Below are 16,445 nucleotides of genomic sequence, written 5' to 3' on the forward strand. Positions count from 1 at the left end.
TTATAGTAGATTGTAGGTGACATCTTGATAGAATTGGCACACCTCTCACTGGTACATCTCGAACAGTAAGTTGTAGGATCATCCTATAAATGTAGAAAACATCCAATGCTTTTGAAGATGTTAATACTTTACATGTGCTATTTTGTATATATAGTGGGCAGTGCAGCCCTCTGCATGTCTACTCAGACGTAAACCTCACTGAGTTTAATGGCACTTGCTCAGAGCCCAGCATGTGTTATAGGACTGCAGCCTAAAAGTGTAAATAATACTCCATCTGCTCTTAGAAAAACAATTTTTGTGAACACAGCATTATTCTCCCAAAATATATATCCTATACAAAACAAGCACGGAGTGCTTAACGACACTATAATCCTTCCAGTTACTCTCTAAAGGAGTAGCCTTGCAGGTTTATTTTTGTGGCTGACACGTTTATTCTCTAAACTTTCCAGGAAACAGTCCTGTAAAGTTCCCTGCTACAACTGCCACGATTGTTTGAGCCACCGTTTGAGTCTTTAATCAATAGGAGTTTCAAGGAGTGTTGGCTCAGCCTATGGCGTGCGCTGGAACAAAAAGAATCCAGAGAAAGCGAAGAACAGCTCCAGGGCATTTACATGGGGGTCATGTTACTTAAAATAGGCAGTCAGCAGGAGATTTTGACTTGGTTACTCCAGATATAACAGTGGCTGCAAGCTGAATCCAGCTGCTTTCTTGTTCTCCAAGCTGGATAATAAGTTTAGCCATTGCCTGCAAATTTGGAATGCATTTTATGAAATGTGGTGGTGTGTTTTTGTTTTGATTTAAAAAGTTTAATTATTGTAGCACATTTATGTTCTTTTCTCTCTCTCATCAATCTAGGCTGTCAGAAATAGCATCTATGGTCGCCCAGGTGCCTGTTACATTGACATACCAGGAGACTTTGTAAATATGCAGGTGAAGAAGAGCTCTGTCAAGTGAGTCCTTTATTATTAAGATGAGTGCTTGTTTCCTTTTTTAAAAAAAGGGTGTGTGTGTGTGTGTGTGCTCGATTGTCATTTTCCCTGTGTTTGAGACCCCTGCAGCAGTGTATTGCTAAGGGAAAGCATAAACTCTACATATTGAACAAACACAAGAAATTCCTCATAGTAAAAGACACTGAAGAGATCTGGATGTGATCAGGCAGTAGCTTCCTGATCAGCTGGGATGTGTCCAATCCAGCAGATTCCAGTTTACTTTCCTGAAATAGCTACTTAGCATACGCCTTTTAGGGAAACTCCCATATTGATCACCCTTAGTCTGGTGCCTTCCAGCCGTTTGTGTCTACAAGTCCCACCTGTGCTACCTGAGACCATCCAAAACATGGAAGGCACCAGGTTGAGAAGGCTGATCTAGAATAAGACCTGGAAGAACTGAGCTCACCATTATTAGGAAGAGTCTTCAGATCTGGAAGAGACTTAAGCATCTATGCCAGTGAACCAACGTTTAAATGACATTCTGTTAAATGGTGAGACATTGCTGACAGGAGATGCTACAGATTAACTGTTGTTTTGAGTCCTATATGATAAATCTAGGGTGAGGAAGCTTTTCTGGGAAGTGGGCCTGATTGTTATCTCCCTACCCACACCTGTTAGTCATCAAGCATCACAGTGACATCAGGTGATGCTGAGCTTTGAAGGCCTTCAAAGCACAATGTCAGACTGTTTGGAAGTAGTGTCATGCCTTGCTCAATCTCCCACCCCACACTGTTCCATAAACGTCCCATTTCAGAGGTTTAAAGAAGCAATATGGACCAGCTGCTCTAAACTTTTGATTTTGAAGGTTTAAAGGGCCATGCCAGTGGGGAGTATGCCTTGCTCCTTGCCTACCTTAAGGTCTTGCTTGTTTCCTGCCCTTAACCACCCCACATCTGACAGCAGGTATGATGTCCGGCTTAGGGCAGCTGGGCATGGCTTCCGCAAAATGGGGAATGACCATTGGCCATTCTGGCTGCAGCTGAGGAAAGTTGGAGGGCCACAAATTCCCCATCCCTCTTTGCAGCCAGCCACCTTCCGACTGCAGTTCCGAGTGCTTCATTGAAGGTTCTTCTGGAACATTCCCCGACTTCAGTGAAGGCCTTTATGGTGGGGGAGGGGGACATAGGAGACTGCAGTGGGTCTCTCTCACACAGAGAGCCACCATTTGCAGCTCTCTTTACAGTCTTGTTTCTTGAGGAATCATTGTGAGGGGGAAATAACCCTCGCCTGTATTTGACAGAAGTAAGCAAAGGAAATAGTGGGAAGTTGAAACAACAACAAAACGCTTACTTTGTTGGAAATGTTGTGTTCCAGCTGTTTGAAAGAAATCGGCTTAGGAAGGAATGTAGCTGGTGCCTGCTGGTGCCATTCTGCATGTGGCTTCCCACATGTTGCGAGGTAGAATGTGCAATCTGTATTAACCATAGACTGCGCTGCAAAATTGCTGGCTGTGGACTACTAGAAACTTATTACAGGGTAAGCGTTTGTAACAAGCATATAATGAAATACTTGAGTTTCTTTTGGAAGCCATTTGTGTATGTTGGTAGAACAATGTTGCTTAGTAGAACATTTGAAGTAAAACACAAAGCAAAACTCGTCTTTAAGTTCTGGTTTTTTTCTGTTTAAAAAGTGACTATAGTGACTCTTAGTTTCAGGGTTGTGAGTTTGGCAAAAGACTCCTTCATTGCAGGGGGTTGGACTAGCAATTCTTGTGGTCCCTTCCAACTCCGCAGTTCTATGACTTCCTATTTCTTTTTTGAAAACAATGGCCTTTTCATTCTGCCTTCCAGATACATCGAGTGCTGCTCAGCACCTCCCATCAGCATGGCTGAAGTGGCCGCTGTTTCCAGGGCGGCTTCATTCATTGCACATTCCAGAAAGCCACTCCTAATTATTGGCAAAGGTAATCCTCTTTCAAGCTTACGGCTGGTTGTAAAGTACAGCGAGGGGGGAGTTTCCTTATATCACAAAGTAAATTCTTCCTGAACATTGCAGATGAACCCCCTTGAGAAAAATACAGCGGCCTCTATTCAATGTCCCTTTGTTTATGCAAGAGACATAAGAAGAGTCCTATTGAATCACACCAAAGATCCTTGACCAGTCAGATGCCTATGGGAAGCCCTCAAGCAGGGCACAAGCACAGTAGCCCTCTGCGCTCTTATTCCCCAGCAGCTGGTATTCAGATATAGGTAAAGGTAAAGGACCCCCTGGATGGCTAAGTCCAGTCAAAGGCAATTGCAGCATTCATCTTGCTTTCAGGCCTAGGGAGCCGGCATTTGTGGCCAGCATGACTAAACCTCTTCTGGCACAATGGAACACTGTGACAGAAGCCAGAGCGCACGGAAACGCCATTTACCTTCCCGCCGCAGTGGTACCTATTTATCTACTTGCACTGGTGTGCTTTCGAACTGTTAGGTTGGCAGGAGCTGGGGCAGAGCAACAGGACCTCACCCCATCATGGGGATTCAAACCTCCGACCTTCCGATAAGCAAGCCCAAGAGGCTCTGGTTTAGCCCACAGCGCCACCCACTTCCCCATTCAGATATATAGCAATGTGCAGCTATTGCAACTAGTACATATGGCTAACCTAATCCTCCACAGCTAAAACTGATCACTGGCTAACTGAAAATGGATTTGCTGTGAGGAATGTATGACCCGGAATGCTGCAGCTACCTTTGCCAGTTTTAAAACTAATTGATTTGTCAGTATGCGGGACTTCAGTGACTTCTGATTCTTACACGTTGAGCGGGGGGGGGGGGATTCTTCATCTGACAGGTGCAGCTATGTTAACAGTGTCAAGGAATCTCTTGTGGTGGTGGGTGTCTTTCTCAGGTGCTGCTTATGCACATGCTGAAAACAGCATCAGAAAGTTGGTGGACCAATGTGGGCTTCCATTTTTGCCTACACCAATGGGGAAGGGAGTGGTTCCTGACAACCATCCATACTGTGTGGCTGCAGCCAGATCTAGGTAAATATATGAATCAGATCTTCCCCTCTTGTCCAACACCGTAAGCTAAAGCATATATTTCTTGAAGATTCCGCTCCATAAATGATCCCTTAATATAAAACACCAATTGCTGCTGCTTACAGCTGAGTTTAAGGAAAGTAATTTCTTTCAGCCTTACAAATATGGAACTTATCCATGCAGATGAAGAGTTATTTTAAGCATAGTCTAAAGCAGGCTTCCTCGTGTTTGGCCCTCCAGATGTTTTTGGCCTACAACTCCCATGATCCCTAGCTAGCAGGACCAGTGGCCAGGGATGATGGGAATTGTAGTCTCAAAACATCTGGAGGGCCGAGGTTGAGGAAGCCTGGTCTAAAGTATGAATTGGAAGTTGTTTAGTATGTTCAGTTCACTGTCCTCAAAGCTATGAAATCATGACCATTAGTTGCCATTAGGTTGGGAGGAAATTTCCCAGTGGCTCTGTAACTCAGGCCCTCTCAGATAGACAGCTGGGATAATCAATTAGAAGTTATTAGGAAGGTATAGGTCAGTAAAGAAACTAAGATTAAGAAACTGACAAGAAAAATTATCTGAAACCATAACCTTGTTGAGGCTTATAAAACAAACTTGTTTATTTGATTTAATGTTAACAACAGTCTGGACTCTGTGTGTACCTGAGTGAAACGGGTTGGTGGCAGCGGGGAAGTGATCATAGTGGTGGCACAGGGATCAATAGGCCGTCAAACGTCAGGGGACCCTGTGTGATCGCCACACCAGTCATTTGGGACTTCAGTGCCACGCATCATTCCTTGACCCTCTCTATAACTAGAAAAAAGAGGGGGGCAGGGTTGCAATGTATACAGCGTGCAAAATTCAGCTTTTCTTAGTGTCAAATTCGGTTTATTTTGGTAGGCTTTTAAGACTGTGTGTGCAGTCTGAAATCTTGTGCATAATATTTGCTGTGCCAGTGAGTAACTGGAATTTACCTTCAGTTTCCTGTGAGCAAACTGTTAAGTGCCTGTCTTTATTCTGGTTGATGTTTTTACCCTCCACAATTGGTTTCTACGATGCTTCAGTAACATTTGAATGACGGAAATGTTAGAGGGACATCTCGCGGTGACGCAGCAACTGGGTTGGCAGAATTGGTGGCTGGTGAAGCAGCAACCATGTGTCTCCCAGTACCATGGCAGTGCAGTCTAGGAGGTGGAGCCTGAATGAGTGACTGTAACCTACAGATAATGTGCCATTGGAGTGGGAAACTGTTTTCCCAGGGTAAAAGACATCAAAATTTGAACTTCTGATTTTCCAAGTGTCTTTTTAAATTTTTGTTCTAACGTGTACAAAAATAATAACCATCAAATTCTTGTTACAGATAGGTAGCCGTGTTGGTCTGCCATAGTCAAAATAAAAAAAAAAAAATTCCTTCCAGTAGCACCTTAAAGACCAACTATGTTAGTTCTTGGTATGAGCTTTTGTGTGCATGCACACTTCTTCAGATACACGTGTATCTGAAGAAGTGTGCATGCACACGAAAGCTCATACCAAGAACTAACTTAGTTGGTCTTTAAGGTCCCATCAAATTCTTTTCTTTGTTTTTAACTATTAGGGCACTGCAGGGGGCTGATGTCATAATATTACTGGGTGCCAGACTGAATTGGATTCTACACTTTGGTCTTCCTCCAAGATTTCGGTCGGATGTAAAGATTATCCAGGTATTCAAACAAAGCCATAATAAAGAATCAGTCAAGGGTATGGCACAGTCTAGGGTGGCTGGTTATTCTACAACTAGGTTAGTGGGATTTTTATTTATTACGTCTTTATCACATCCTCCGTGAGGCTCAGGGTAGCATACACTTAGCTGAGCTGGAGAAGAAAAGTCCTCTTAAGTAATTAAATCAAGAAGTAATGTATTATCCTTCATGTAGAGTTTCCTTGAAACGCATCGGGAGCCGGTTTCATTTGTGCAACTGTTTCTTCTTTTTCCTGCCTTTTTCTACCGCCAGGTTTGACCCTTCTGCTGCATTTTTTGCTCTTGGGGGCAGTTTGTCTCACGCAGCGTGACGGTTCTTATTACGCTGGGTTTAGTACAGCAGGTCCAAGCAAGGTATAGCAGCAGAAAGTTAACTTCTGTGGGGAAATAATGAGTGCAAACAACCTGTTTGTGTTCCTTGCTGTGAGCTGAAAAGAAATGTGAAGAGATGCATTCTAAGAGAGAAATGTTAGTGCGAACATTACCTTGTAACTCTTTTTGCTGTTCGCTGTAATCAAACCTATGTTCAGGTTGTTGTTTTTTTACTTGACAGGTAGACATTTGTGCAGAAGAGCTGGGGAATAACGTGAAGCCCGCTGCAGCCTTACTGGGTGACGTGAAAGCAGTGACGGAGCAGGTAACACATGAACACACAGATACCTTTTTATGTTTGGCTGGATTTAGGAATTTATAGCTTGATTTTGAGCCATTTTTGGCTAGTGTGCATTATCAGTTACCATATTTTTCGCTCTATAAGACGCACCAGACCACAAGACTTTTAGAGGACCAAAACAAGAAAAAAATATTCTGAATCTCAGAAGCCAGAACAGCAAGAGGAATCGCTGCACAGTGAAAGCAGCAATCCCTCTTGCTGTTCTGGCTTCTGTGAGCCTGCATTCGCTCCATAAGACGCACACACATTTCCCCTCTCCTAAAAAGTGAGGGAAAAAGTGAGTCTTATAGAGCAAAAAATACGGTAATGTCTTGGGGGCAAACCTCATGCTGATATATTGGGCAGGAGCCGATACCCATACATCATAGAATCATAGAATTGTGGAGTTGGAAGGGACCTTGAGAATCATCCAGCCCAACCTTCTGCAATGCAGGAATATCCAGCTGTCTGATACCGGGATCAAACCTGCGACCTTGGCATTATCAGCACCACGCTCCGACCAATTGAACTATCCAGGCATGTTAATATCCCATCAATATATACCTCATCAACGGGGTAGAGATGGGGTGGCTAATTTGTGGCCCCCTAGTTGTGATTGGGCTTGGTAAATCCCAGTCGGAATGGCCAAAGATCAGGGATGATGGGAATTTTGTTTATTTTATTTCTGTATCGCCCTGCCAACCTAGCAGTTCGAAAGCACGTCAAAATGAAAGTAGATAAATAGGTACCACTCCGGCGGGAAGTTAAACAGCATTTCCGTGCGCTTCTCTGGTTTCGCCAGAAGCGGCTTAGTCATGCTGGCCACATGACCCAGAAGCTGTACGCCGGCTCCCTCGGCCAGTAAAGCGAGATGAGCACCGCAACTCCAGAGTCGTCTGCAACTGGACCTAACGGTCAGGGGTCCCTTTACCTTTATACCGCCCTATACCCAAAGATATAAGACAGCAACATCTGAATTACAGTGTGTTTGTATATTTTATTTAAGGTGCATATCAACAACAATTCAAAGGGGCAAAAAAGCATGATGCTGTTCCATGGTAACAGTTTCACTATTCTCTTTAGCTTTTTGATCAGCTAAACAAAATGTCTTGGAAATATCCTTCTAGCGCAGAGTGGTGGAAAGAACTACGGGCAAAAATGAAAAGCAATGAGGAAGCATCCAAGGTACTACTAGCAATTTGTATCAGTAAAAATATATTAGGGTTGTTCTTATGAAATTAAAACTGCAGTTCTGTTAATCTTTGTGCACTGTTTTCCTGTATTAAAAAATAAATTAAAAAATTCAGTACCTTGGAAGTTGAACAGCTTAGTTCCCGAATATTTTGGGTCCCAAACATCGCAAGGCTGTTCTGGTTTGCAAACTATTTTTGAAAGCCAAACGTCCAACGGGGCTTTTGCGGCTTCCGATTGGCTGCAGGAGCTTTCTGCAGCCAATCAGAAGCCACACTTTGGTATTTGAATGTTTTGAAAGTCAAACGGACTTCCGGAACGGATTCCATTCAACTTCGAAGGTACAACTGTACTTCAAGTCTATTTCCCATAAATGAATCAATATCAGTCATCTTTTCACAATCCTTACAGCTACAGCAGCCGTAGGAGCAGTAGCTCTTCAGAAGCTTTTTTATTTGCTTTGGTTTCCCCATTAAGGCATTATCACTACGCAAGCATCTGCCAATGAATTACTATCAAGTATTCCACCATGTCAGGGAACTTCTGCCAAAGGACTGCATTCTGGTTAGCGAGGGAGCAAACACTATGGACATTGGGCGCACTATGCTTCCAAACTATCATCCTCGCCACAGGTAAAAAAAAAAAAAGAGTTTCCTTCTGAGTTTTAATTTTTAATTACAGTTCTAAGCTTGGGCATTATTTTATGGCTCCATCTTCAGCATAGATATTCATCATTGTGGTCTGCGGGTCAAATGAAATCTGGTCTCGGGCCAGTTTTTCTGCATCATATAATGAATTCTATTGGCCTAGAGCAAAAAAAATCATGCTCCAGGGTATAATACTTCTAAAAATCAATAGAATGGGTACTTTCTTATCTTAGCAACTGAAGAATCTTCTTCATTAGCTTTAGATGTCTGTATCTACACACCAAAGTTCAGAATGTTTCAGGTTAGAGTCCAACATCTGCATGCTATATCGTAGAACTTGAACAGATGCTTTCTCACCGTAAAACTTGAATTTTGTAATTAGAATTTTGGGAGAAACAGTGGAAAAGCCTGGAAGAAATATTTGTGGAGAAATGTTTGTAGCAAAGATATTTCTTTGCCATGACCTTCATGTATTGTGTGTGGCTATTTAAACACAACAGATCTCTTAATATATATATTTATATACATTAATAGGTATTACAAGGCACTTTTCTTATTTCAACTTTAGTTTGAAAGCTACAGTGCTAATGCCATTGCTTTTCTGTTGTGTTCAAGCTCCCAGCTGATTTTTCCAGGGCATTACACACGGAATAGATTTCATGAACCTTTTTGTTAATGACCCGAGAAGCCTATGAAATTGCCCTAACTACTGACATGCTTTTATTTTCCTTGTGGTACAAATCTCAGAGGGAAAACAATGGTTGCACCTGAGCCTTGAGCAGCTTGATGCAAATAATTAGCATGTGCTTTGAAATGCCAGGAATTTAACTCTGAAAACAGCTAAAATGACAATGTTGTAACTTAATGACTGTAAAGAGGCCCTTTCTTACTACCAATTCAGTGTAACATTCATTTATCAAACGTTTACAAATCCACACTTTATTCACTTCTGCTTGGGAATACATGCTGTATCTCTTATTTCTAAAGATATCCTGTGCCACTTTAATAAGGCACAAAGGATTTGAGTTAAGAACAGCTGGCCGAAAATATGTGTTGGAAGAAAAGACGACAGACTTTCTTTCTTTCTTTCTAGGCTTGATGCTGGTACCTTTGGCACCATGGGAGTTGGGCTAGGTTTTGCAGTAGCAGCTGCTATGGTTACTAAAGACCGTAATCCTGAGCAACGTGTCGTTTGTATAGAAGGAGACAGTGCCTTTGGATTCTCTGGCATGGAGGTAGAGACCATCTGCAGGTAAAACCTTTGTCTGATTCACCTTTTTTAAAAATGTCTTATTCAGAACAAGTGGAGTAGCCAAGTTTCCCCTGAATATGACACCATTCTGAATGTGTTTCTCTTTGGGATTAACTGCAGATATCATTTGCCGATCGTCATTATCGTAGTCAATAACAATGGGATATACAGTGGCTTGGATCAAGATACGTGGAAGGAAATCTTGAAGCTGGGAGAACCTTCTGCATGGTGGGTACTTCTGTGCTGCGCTTGCTCAGCTGATTTATTAATGTTTTCCTGTTGGAAATTGTGTGTGTGCCAGGGTTCTAGTGTAAAACGATAATCATGGTCGTACATCTGTAGACATTGCCATTTCCATATAATAGAATCTCCTGGGTGTTACCACCCCTAATCAAACTCCAGTGAGATAATTGAGGTGTTGGGCTCCCATGATCCGTGCGGGATGCACGTTCGCAACCTGCAGCGTCCGCAACTCACAGTGGCGCGTCTGCACCATAGCTGTCAACCTTCCCTTTTTTTGTGGGAAATTCCCTTATTCCAGCGCCGTTTCCCGCTGCTTCCCGGATTGTTAGATATCCCATAGACTGTCCCTGGGACAGGTGAGGCTGTTGATCCCTTATTTTCGAGGCCGCTGATCACTTATTTTCACACACACGAGTTGCGATTTGGCGCTTCTGTGCATGTGCGACCGCCAAAACCCGGAAGTAACCCGTTCCGGTACTTCCGGGTTTCGGCAGTCCGTAACCTGAAAAAATGTAACCTGAAGCATCTGTAACCCGAGGTATGACTGTAGTTGTGTAGATGACAAGGTGGTGCCACAGACTGTGGGAAAGACAGCAGTACAGTGCACACTCACTCATTCTAGTGAAAGGTGACTGTGGTTTCTCTGAGTTATTCTCTGCTATTGGGAAATCGAAAGAAGAGCATGGACAGCCAGGGAGGAGGACTCTGGCAGCACAGGTGTGTTGAGCTCTTAGTGAAGCGCATCCTGAGCTCATAGGGAAGTATTTCCATAAGCTTTGTGCCAACATTCCAGAGGTGAAAAGTTACACTCTGTTTCCAAGCATCCTCATACAGCAAAATGCTCAAAGGGCAGAAAAGGAAATGAGCACAGTCATGCCCACACAGATAGAAAATTTGAGAGCCAAGAGTGTGAGACAGATGCCCACCATAAAAATACCACAATTAAATCTTTAATTATGCTGGCTTTTGTCCAGTGAGGCACTATTTCATGTTGTCTGGGAAAGCTACAGAGATGTGCTTAAGTGCTTTGTAGAAATCATCCAGAATGCTTTGCAAGTGAATGGAAGAGATACAAGGTCTCCATTACAGTGGTACCTCTGGTTACAGATGCTTCAGGTTACAGACGTTTCAGGTTACAGACTCTGCTAACCCAGAAATAGTACCTCGGGTTAAGAACTTGGCTTCAGGATGAGAACAGAAATTGCACGGCGGCAGCAGCAGGAGGTTCCATTAGCTAAAGTGGTGCTTCAGGTTAAGAACAGTTTCAGGTTAAGAACAGACCTCTGGAAAGAATTAAGATCGTAACCCGAGGTACCACTGTACTGGGGTTTCCTATTCCTGGCTAAAACCTCCACTGAAATAATCCTTGAATGCTTGCACAGTAATTAAACAGGCCCTGATCTATCTCCCTGAGGCACGAAAACAATTAATTTCTCTTGCTGGGCGCATTTATCATATCAACAGAGTGACCTTTTATGATGCCAAGGAGCTTTCCTTGAGCAAAGCTAGACATCTTTTTGCTTCATTTCAGCATTCCTCCAGTGTCTCTATTGCCAAACGCTCGCTATGAGCAGATTATGTCTGCCTTTGGTGGCAAAGGGTACTTTGTGCAGAGACCAGAGGAACTGCAAGCTGCCCTGAAAACAAGCCTGGCGGGAAAGGATGTGCCTTCCCTCATCAACGTCATGATCGATCCACAGTCAGACAGGAAGCAGCAGGTGAGTGTCCATTTTGTTCTCCCATTCTGTGTAAGCAAATCATCACTTCCTGTGTTAAATGGAGTAACTCTTTCGATAGTGAAATATCTGTGTTAAAGATTCAGTGGCATCTTGGTAAGCGAAGCCTGCTGCTTGAGGTTTCAAAGTAGAAAAGTTGGCAGAAAGCACTACAAAGCAATATTTACTCTCAACAATTTCCGTTGTTAAACCAGCAAATAACCTGGGAGAGCAAAGGGGGACTTGATAGCAAATGCCTTCCTCAGTCTTTGTAATGGGAGAATAACTTAACAGGTTAAACCTCGCCTTCAGTTTTGTATGGATTTCTATTTTGCACAATCCATATGCCTGCCAGACTTGATTTTTTTTTTAAAGGAAAAATTATAAACAGTTATGACTAAGAACAGGCACTCTGAGGTCTCTTATGGCTGGCTGATCTCCCTAACTTGGATCTCCCCAGTTCTGGTCACCATTCATTATGCTTCTTTAAAATGCTTCTAGGCTAGAGTATCTTGTGGTCACAGAACAGCAAAGAGAGGTACAAGTGCACTGAACAACAACATTCCAAACCTTGTAGACTGTATACTAAAACATTCATGTGCACATCTGTCTGTGTCTGAAAAAGGGTCGTAGTTCTGTCTTTGTGTGTATGTGTGTGTATATATATATATGTAATACAGTGGTGCCCTGCAAGACGAATGCCTCGCAAGACGGAAAACCCGCTAGACGAAAGGGTTTTCCGTTTTGGAGGTGCTTCGCAAAACGAATTTCCTATGGGCTTGCTTCGCAAGACGACAATGTCTTGCGAGTTCCTGCGGGTTTTTTTCCCCTCCCCCCTTTTTCTAAGCCGCTAAGCCGCTTATCAGCTGATCCGATCAGCAGATAAGCCGCTAAAAGCCGCTAATCCGCTAATCCGTCAATGGGCTTGCTTCGCAAGACGAAAAAACCGCTAGACGAAGAGAATCACAGAACGGATTCTTTTCGCCTTGCGAGGCACCACTGTATAACGTGTACAGACACTTGTCCACTAGGTTTACTTTTCATTTCATTCCCCTACACTTCCCAGGAAGTATTGCGAGACAGTCTGGCCACAGCTGGGCATCCATGGGTCAGGGCTACATCGAAAAGGAGCTGCATTCATTCCTTCAAAGGGAAATAAACACAGGGAATGTTCAATTCACGGCTTTTTATTGGAGATTAGGTGTTACAGCACCCCCTCATTGCCCCAGCCAACACTGTGATGCCTCCAAAGACAATTTAGCACCCAGGAAGTGCAAACCTGCACTCTGTACTTTTCCAAGCCCTTCCCACCATTTTGGGATTGAGTCAAAGAAACGCACCAAAGGAAGTCTACTTTGTAGTCTGGTTGTTGATTTAGAGCATGGGTAGGCAAACTAAGGCCCGGGGGCCAGATCCAGCCCAATCGCCTTCTAAATCCAACCCACGGGTGGTTTGGGAATCAGCGTGTTTTTCCATGAGTAGAATGTGTCCTTTTATTGAAAATGCATCTCTGAGTTATTTGTGGGGCATAGGAATTCATTCATTTCCCCCCCACCAAAAATAAAAATAAAAATATAGTCTGGCCCCCCACAAGGTCTGAGGGACAGTGGACCAGCCCCCTGCTGAATAAGTTTACTGACTCCTGAGTTAGAGTGACCTACAGCTAAATGCCTCTCTGCGTTGACAGCCGGCCACTCGAGCTCCATTCAAGAATTTTCTTCCTGCTTGCCTTTTGCTTGACTGGGATGCCGGCCAACCAGCCCCTCTGATGCCAAGCCCCTCCCTTCCTCCAGAGTCTCTCTCAGAAGCTGCTCTGACGTCTCATTGTCGGCAGCTGTTCTGGCTCCAGCTGTTTCCTATCTGCCTTGTCAGGCTATCCAGCAGGGAGGGGAAGCTACCAGCCACTTCTGTCAGCAGACTCTCCTCCCAGGCACCCCTTTTAATAATAATAATTTATTACTTATGCCTCACTCATCTTGATTGGGTTGCCAACAGAATATATATATATATAAACATATGATACATCAGGCATTAAGAGCTTCCTGATAGAGGGCTGCCTTCAGGTGTCTTCTAAAAGTTGTGTGGTTATTTATCTCTTTGACATCTGATGGGAGGGCGGGTGCCACTACTGAGAAGGCCCTCTGCCTGGTTCTCTGTAACTTCCATTTCTCTCAATGAGACAAATGCCAGAAGGCTCTCAGAGGTGGACCTCATTGTCTCGGCTGAACAATAGGGATGGAGACACCCCTTCAGGTATACAGGGTCAAAGCCATTTAGTACCAACGCTTCGAAATGTGCTGGGAGCCAATGTAAGCCCTATTGATTGCCAGCAAGCCCTATTGACTGGGGTCCCTGAACCTGCCTCTAAGCAGGTGGCAAACCCTGGAAGCAGCAAGGCAGCCCCTGGGGTCCTTCACAACCACCCTCCCCCTTTCCTTGCATGATGCTCTCTGTTACTCCTCTTAAGCATCACTACCTACTTTTTGTCCTTTTTATTGTGCTAACGTGATAGTGTTGCTTTATTTTATATATATTTAAAATAAATTAATATTTCACTAATCGAGATTTTTCAAGATAGCCTACAAAAGAGAACCATAAAGCAAATAGAAAACATCAGAAACAAAAGCAATTTTACTTTTGCTACGATTATAGTGTTGCTTTATTACCAGTATTCTACTGCTGGAAAAATAAGATTGTTCTTTCTGTAAAATATTTTAATCTGCTAGCATAGCCTCTCGTTCCTGAATGTTGAATATAGTTGTGTGTTTTTTGTTTTTTGTTTTGTTTTGTATTCTTAGGATTTTCATTGGTTGACCCGTTCGAACATGTAGCAGAAGCTGCAAGGACTGGAACACATCAGCAGAAGACCACTGAACTAAAGCGAATGAACGTTCGGAATCACACTAATTCTTCATGTAATTTGAGGGTCACATTTAAAGTATTGGTAATATAGATTGGGGGAGGGGGCTTTTTTTGGCTCCATGGACCAGATTTGACAGGTGGGTGGGTGTCATATGGTGTTGTTATGATATCACATGATTGACAGGTGGGCGGCCCTGCCCACGTTTCAAAATCCCCCGCTAAATGAGCAGGGAGGTACTTCAGAGAGCGGTTTGCGAAACAGCTCACGTCCTCCCTGGCAATTGGCTATGCTGGCTGGGGCTGCTCAGGCTTGGAATTCCAGAGCATCGGAAGAGCCAATGCTCCCCCAGCCCTGTTTCAAAAGGCTGACAGCAACCATAGTGCTGCACTAGATGTGCTTTTCCATACAGTGCAATTTCAGCGCTATTGCAGCTGCATTTAGGGCCTCGTGTCTACATTCATGGCATCCACGTTGCAACAAATTCCACCTTGGAAGCTGGACTTTTTTTTGTTGAAGTTAAGGTGTAAAAACACCTACAACTGAGCTGTCAACAAACAGTAATTTAGTTTAAAACAAATTCAGAGTCTGCGCGCGGGTTAAATAAAAGCCACTGAGCCTGGTTCTGAATTTCAGTGTGCATTTACATTATGGCAGTAAATGGACATAGTGTGATGAGTTCTGAATATATAAAGCTGCTCAACCATTTTTAATAGCTTCCTATACCTGATATCCACCCACTTTTGAAAAATCAGCATTCTGTATAATTCATTTTGAAAACAAATGTTTGTTTAATCAGTGCCTCCATAAAATCACCAGAGGGCACCCTTCATTCACGATTCTTTGTTCCATAACTATGTACTATGCAAAACTTGGATTTTTTTCCCCCCAATGGAATTTTTCAGTGTTTTATTGGGTAGGGAAACTGCTGAATTATAATTGAGCCATTTCATAAGTGGTTTTGAAAATATGTCAGTAGCTGATAAAATATTGAACAAAGTATCAGCATACCAAATACAGAATTTTAAATAGTGGAGCTTGTGTTATGTCTGTCATTTTAAAAGCATTTATTTAAATCATCAATATGTCCAGTTTTTCGTTAGACTAAACTCTCTCGCTATGCCTATGAAAAAAGCAAATGGATCCTTTGTGAGTTTAATGAGGTCTCAAGAAATGGGAAAAAATGGTGCGCAATTAAAGTCCTGAATACCTGAGACATGCCACACATTTCAGTGGGGCTTCGGACGTAACTTGGATTAGGACAAATTTCTAGGTTTCAGCTGTGGCCAGCCAGCTGAGTCAGGGGAAGACCAAGAATGGAGACATACAGTGGTACCATGGGTTTAGTACTTAATTCATTCCGGGGGTCTGTTCTTAACCTGAAACTGTTCTTAACCTGAGGTACCACTTTACCTAATGGGGCCTCCCGCTGCCGCCACCGCGCGATTTCTGTTCTCATCCTGAAGCAAAGTTCTTAACCCGAGGTACTATTTCTGTGTTAGCAGAGTCTGTAACCTGAAGTGTATGTAACCCGACGTACCACTGTACTTCCATTATTTGCTTGTGTTCCTGCTATTCAGAAATCGTTATAAATAAAGCAGTTGATTGACTGATTCTCCATGAATTGGTCTAATCCTCTTTTATAGCCTTCTAAACCGGAAGCTTAGATTTCCATTCTTAAGGAAATCAGCCCTGAGTGCTCACTAGAAGGACAGATCGTGAAGCTGAGGCTCCAATATTTTGGCCACCTCATGAGAAGAGAAGACTCCCTGGAAAAGACCCTGATGCTGGGAAAGATGGAGGGCACAAGGAGAAGGGGATGACAGAGGACAAGATGGTTGGACAGTGTTCTCGAAGCTACCGGCATGAGTTTGACCAAACTGCAGGAGGCAGTGGAAGACAGGAGTGCCTGGCGTGCTCTGGTCCATGGGGTCACGAAGAGTCGGACACGACTAAACGACGAAACAACAACAAGTTGGAGGCTTAATACTGCCACACTTTTTTGGTGAATTCCATAGATTTTAGGTATTGTGCAAAGTTCTGCCAGTAAGGCAGTCCAGGTGTGAAGTCCTTTCCTGACCAGCTGGCAGTCTTGGGATCCTTGTATGTTGAACAGGAAGCTCTTAGCGGAGAATGTTTACATGATAAAGTTGACACGCTTAGAATTCATACAATGGGGGGATCCTGGTGGCACGGAGGATT

The 16,445-nt window shown here is 43.3% G+C and overlaps 1 protein-coding gene across 2 annotated transcripts in view; it reads left to right on the forward strand.

Annotated features, from left to right (window-relative positions):
* Window positions 1-15,277, forward strand: part of HACL1 (2-hydroxyacyl-CoA lyase 1) — a 27,846-nt gene extending 12,569 nt beyond the window's left edge. The window contains exons 7-17 of one of the 2 annotated variants that reach the window (XM_082193427.1): window positions 856-950; window positions 2,780-2,892; window positions 3,822-3,957; window positions 5,540-5,645; window positions 6,237-6,320; window positions 7,419-7,520; window positions 8,004-8,158; window positions 9,267-9,425; window positions 9,546-9,653; window positions 11,200-11,386; window positions 14,182-15,277. In XM_082193427.1, the coding sequence (XP_082049553.1) occupies window positions 856-950; window positions 2,780-2,892; window positions 3,822-3,957; window positions 5,540-5,645; window positions 6,237-6,320; window positions 7,419-7,520; window positions 8,004-8,158; window positions 9,267-9,425; window positions 9,546-9,653; window positions 11,200-11,386; window positions 14,182-14,214 (1,278 nt within the window). In that variant the 3' untranslated portion in view covers window positions 14,215-15,277. The remainder of the gene's footprint in view (window positions 1-855; window positions 951-2,779; window positions 2,893-3,821; window positions 3,958-5,539; window positions 5,646-6,236; window positions 6,321-7,418; window positions 7,521-8,003; window positions 8,159-9,266; window positions 9,426-9,545; window positions 9,654-11,199; window positions 11,387-14,181) is intronic. The other variant, XM_082193428.1, reaches the window with a different exon arrangement.
* The last annotated feature ends 1,168 nt before the right edge of the window (window positions 15,278-16,445 follow it).

This window comes from Podarcis vaucheri (assembly GCF_965113315.1).
Source record: "Podarcis vaucheri genome assembly, chromosome: 12".
In the NCBI taxonomy this organism is placed as follows: Eukaryota; Metazoa; Chordata; class Lepidosauria; order Squamata; family Lacertidae; genus Podarcis; species Podarcis vaucheri.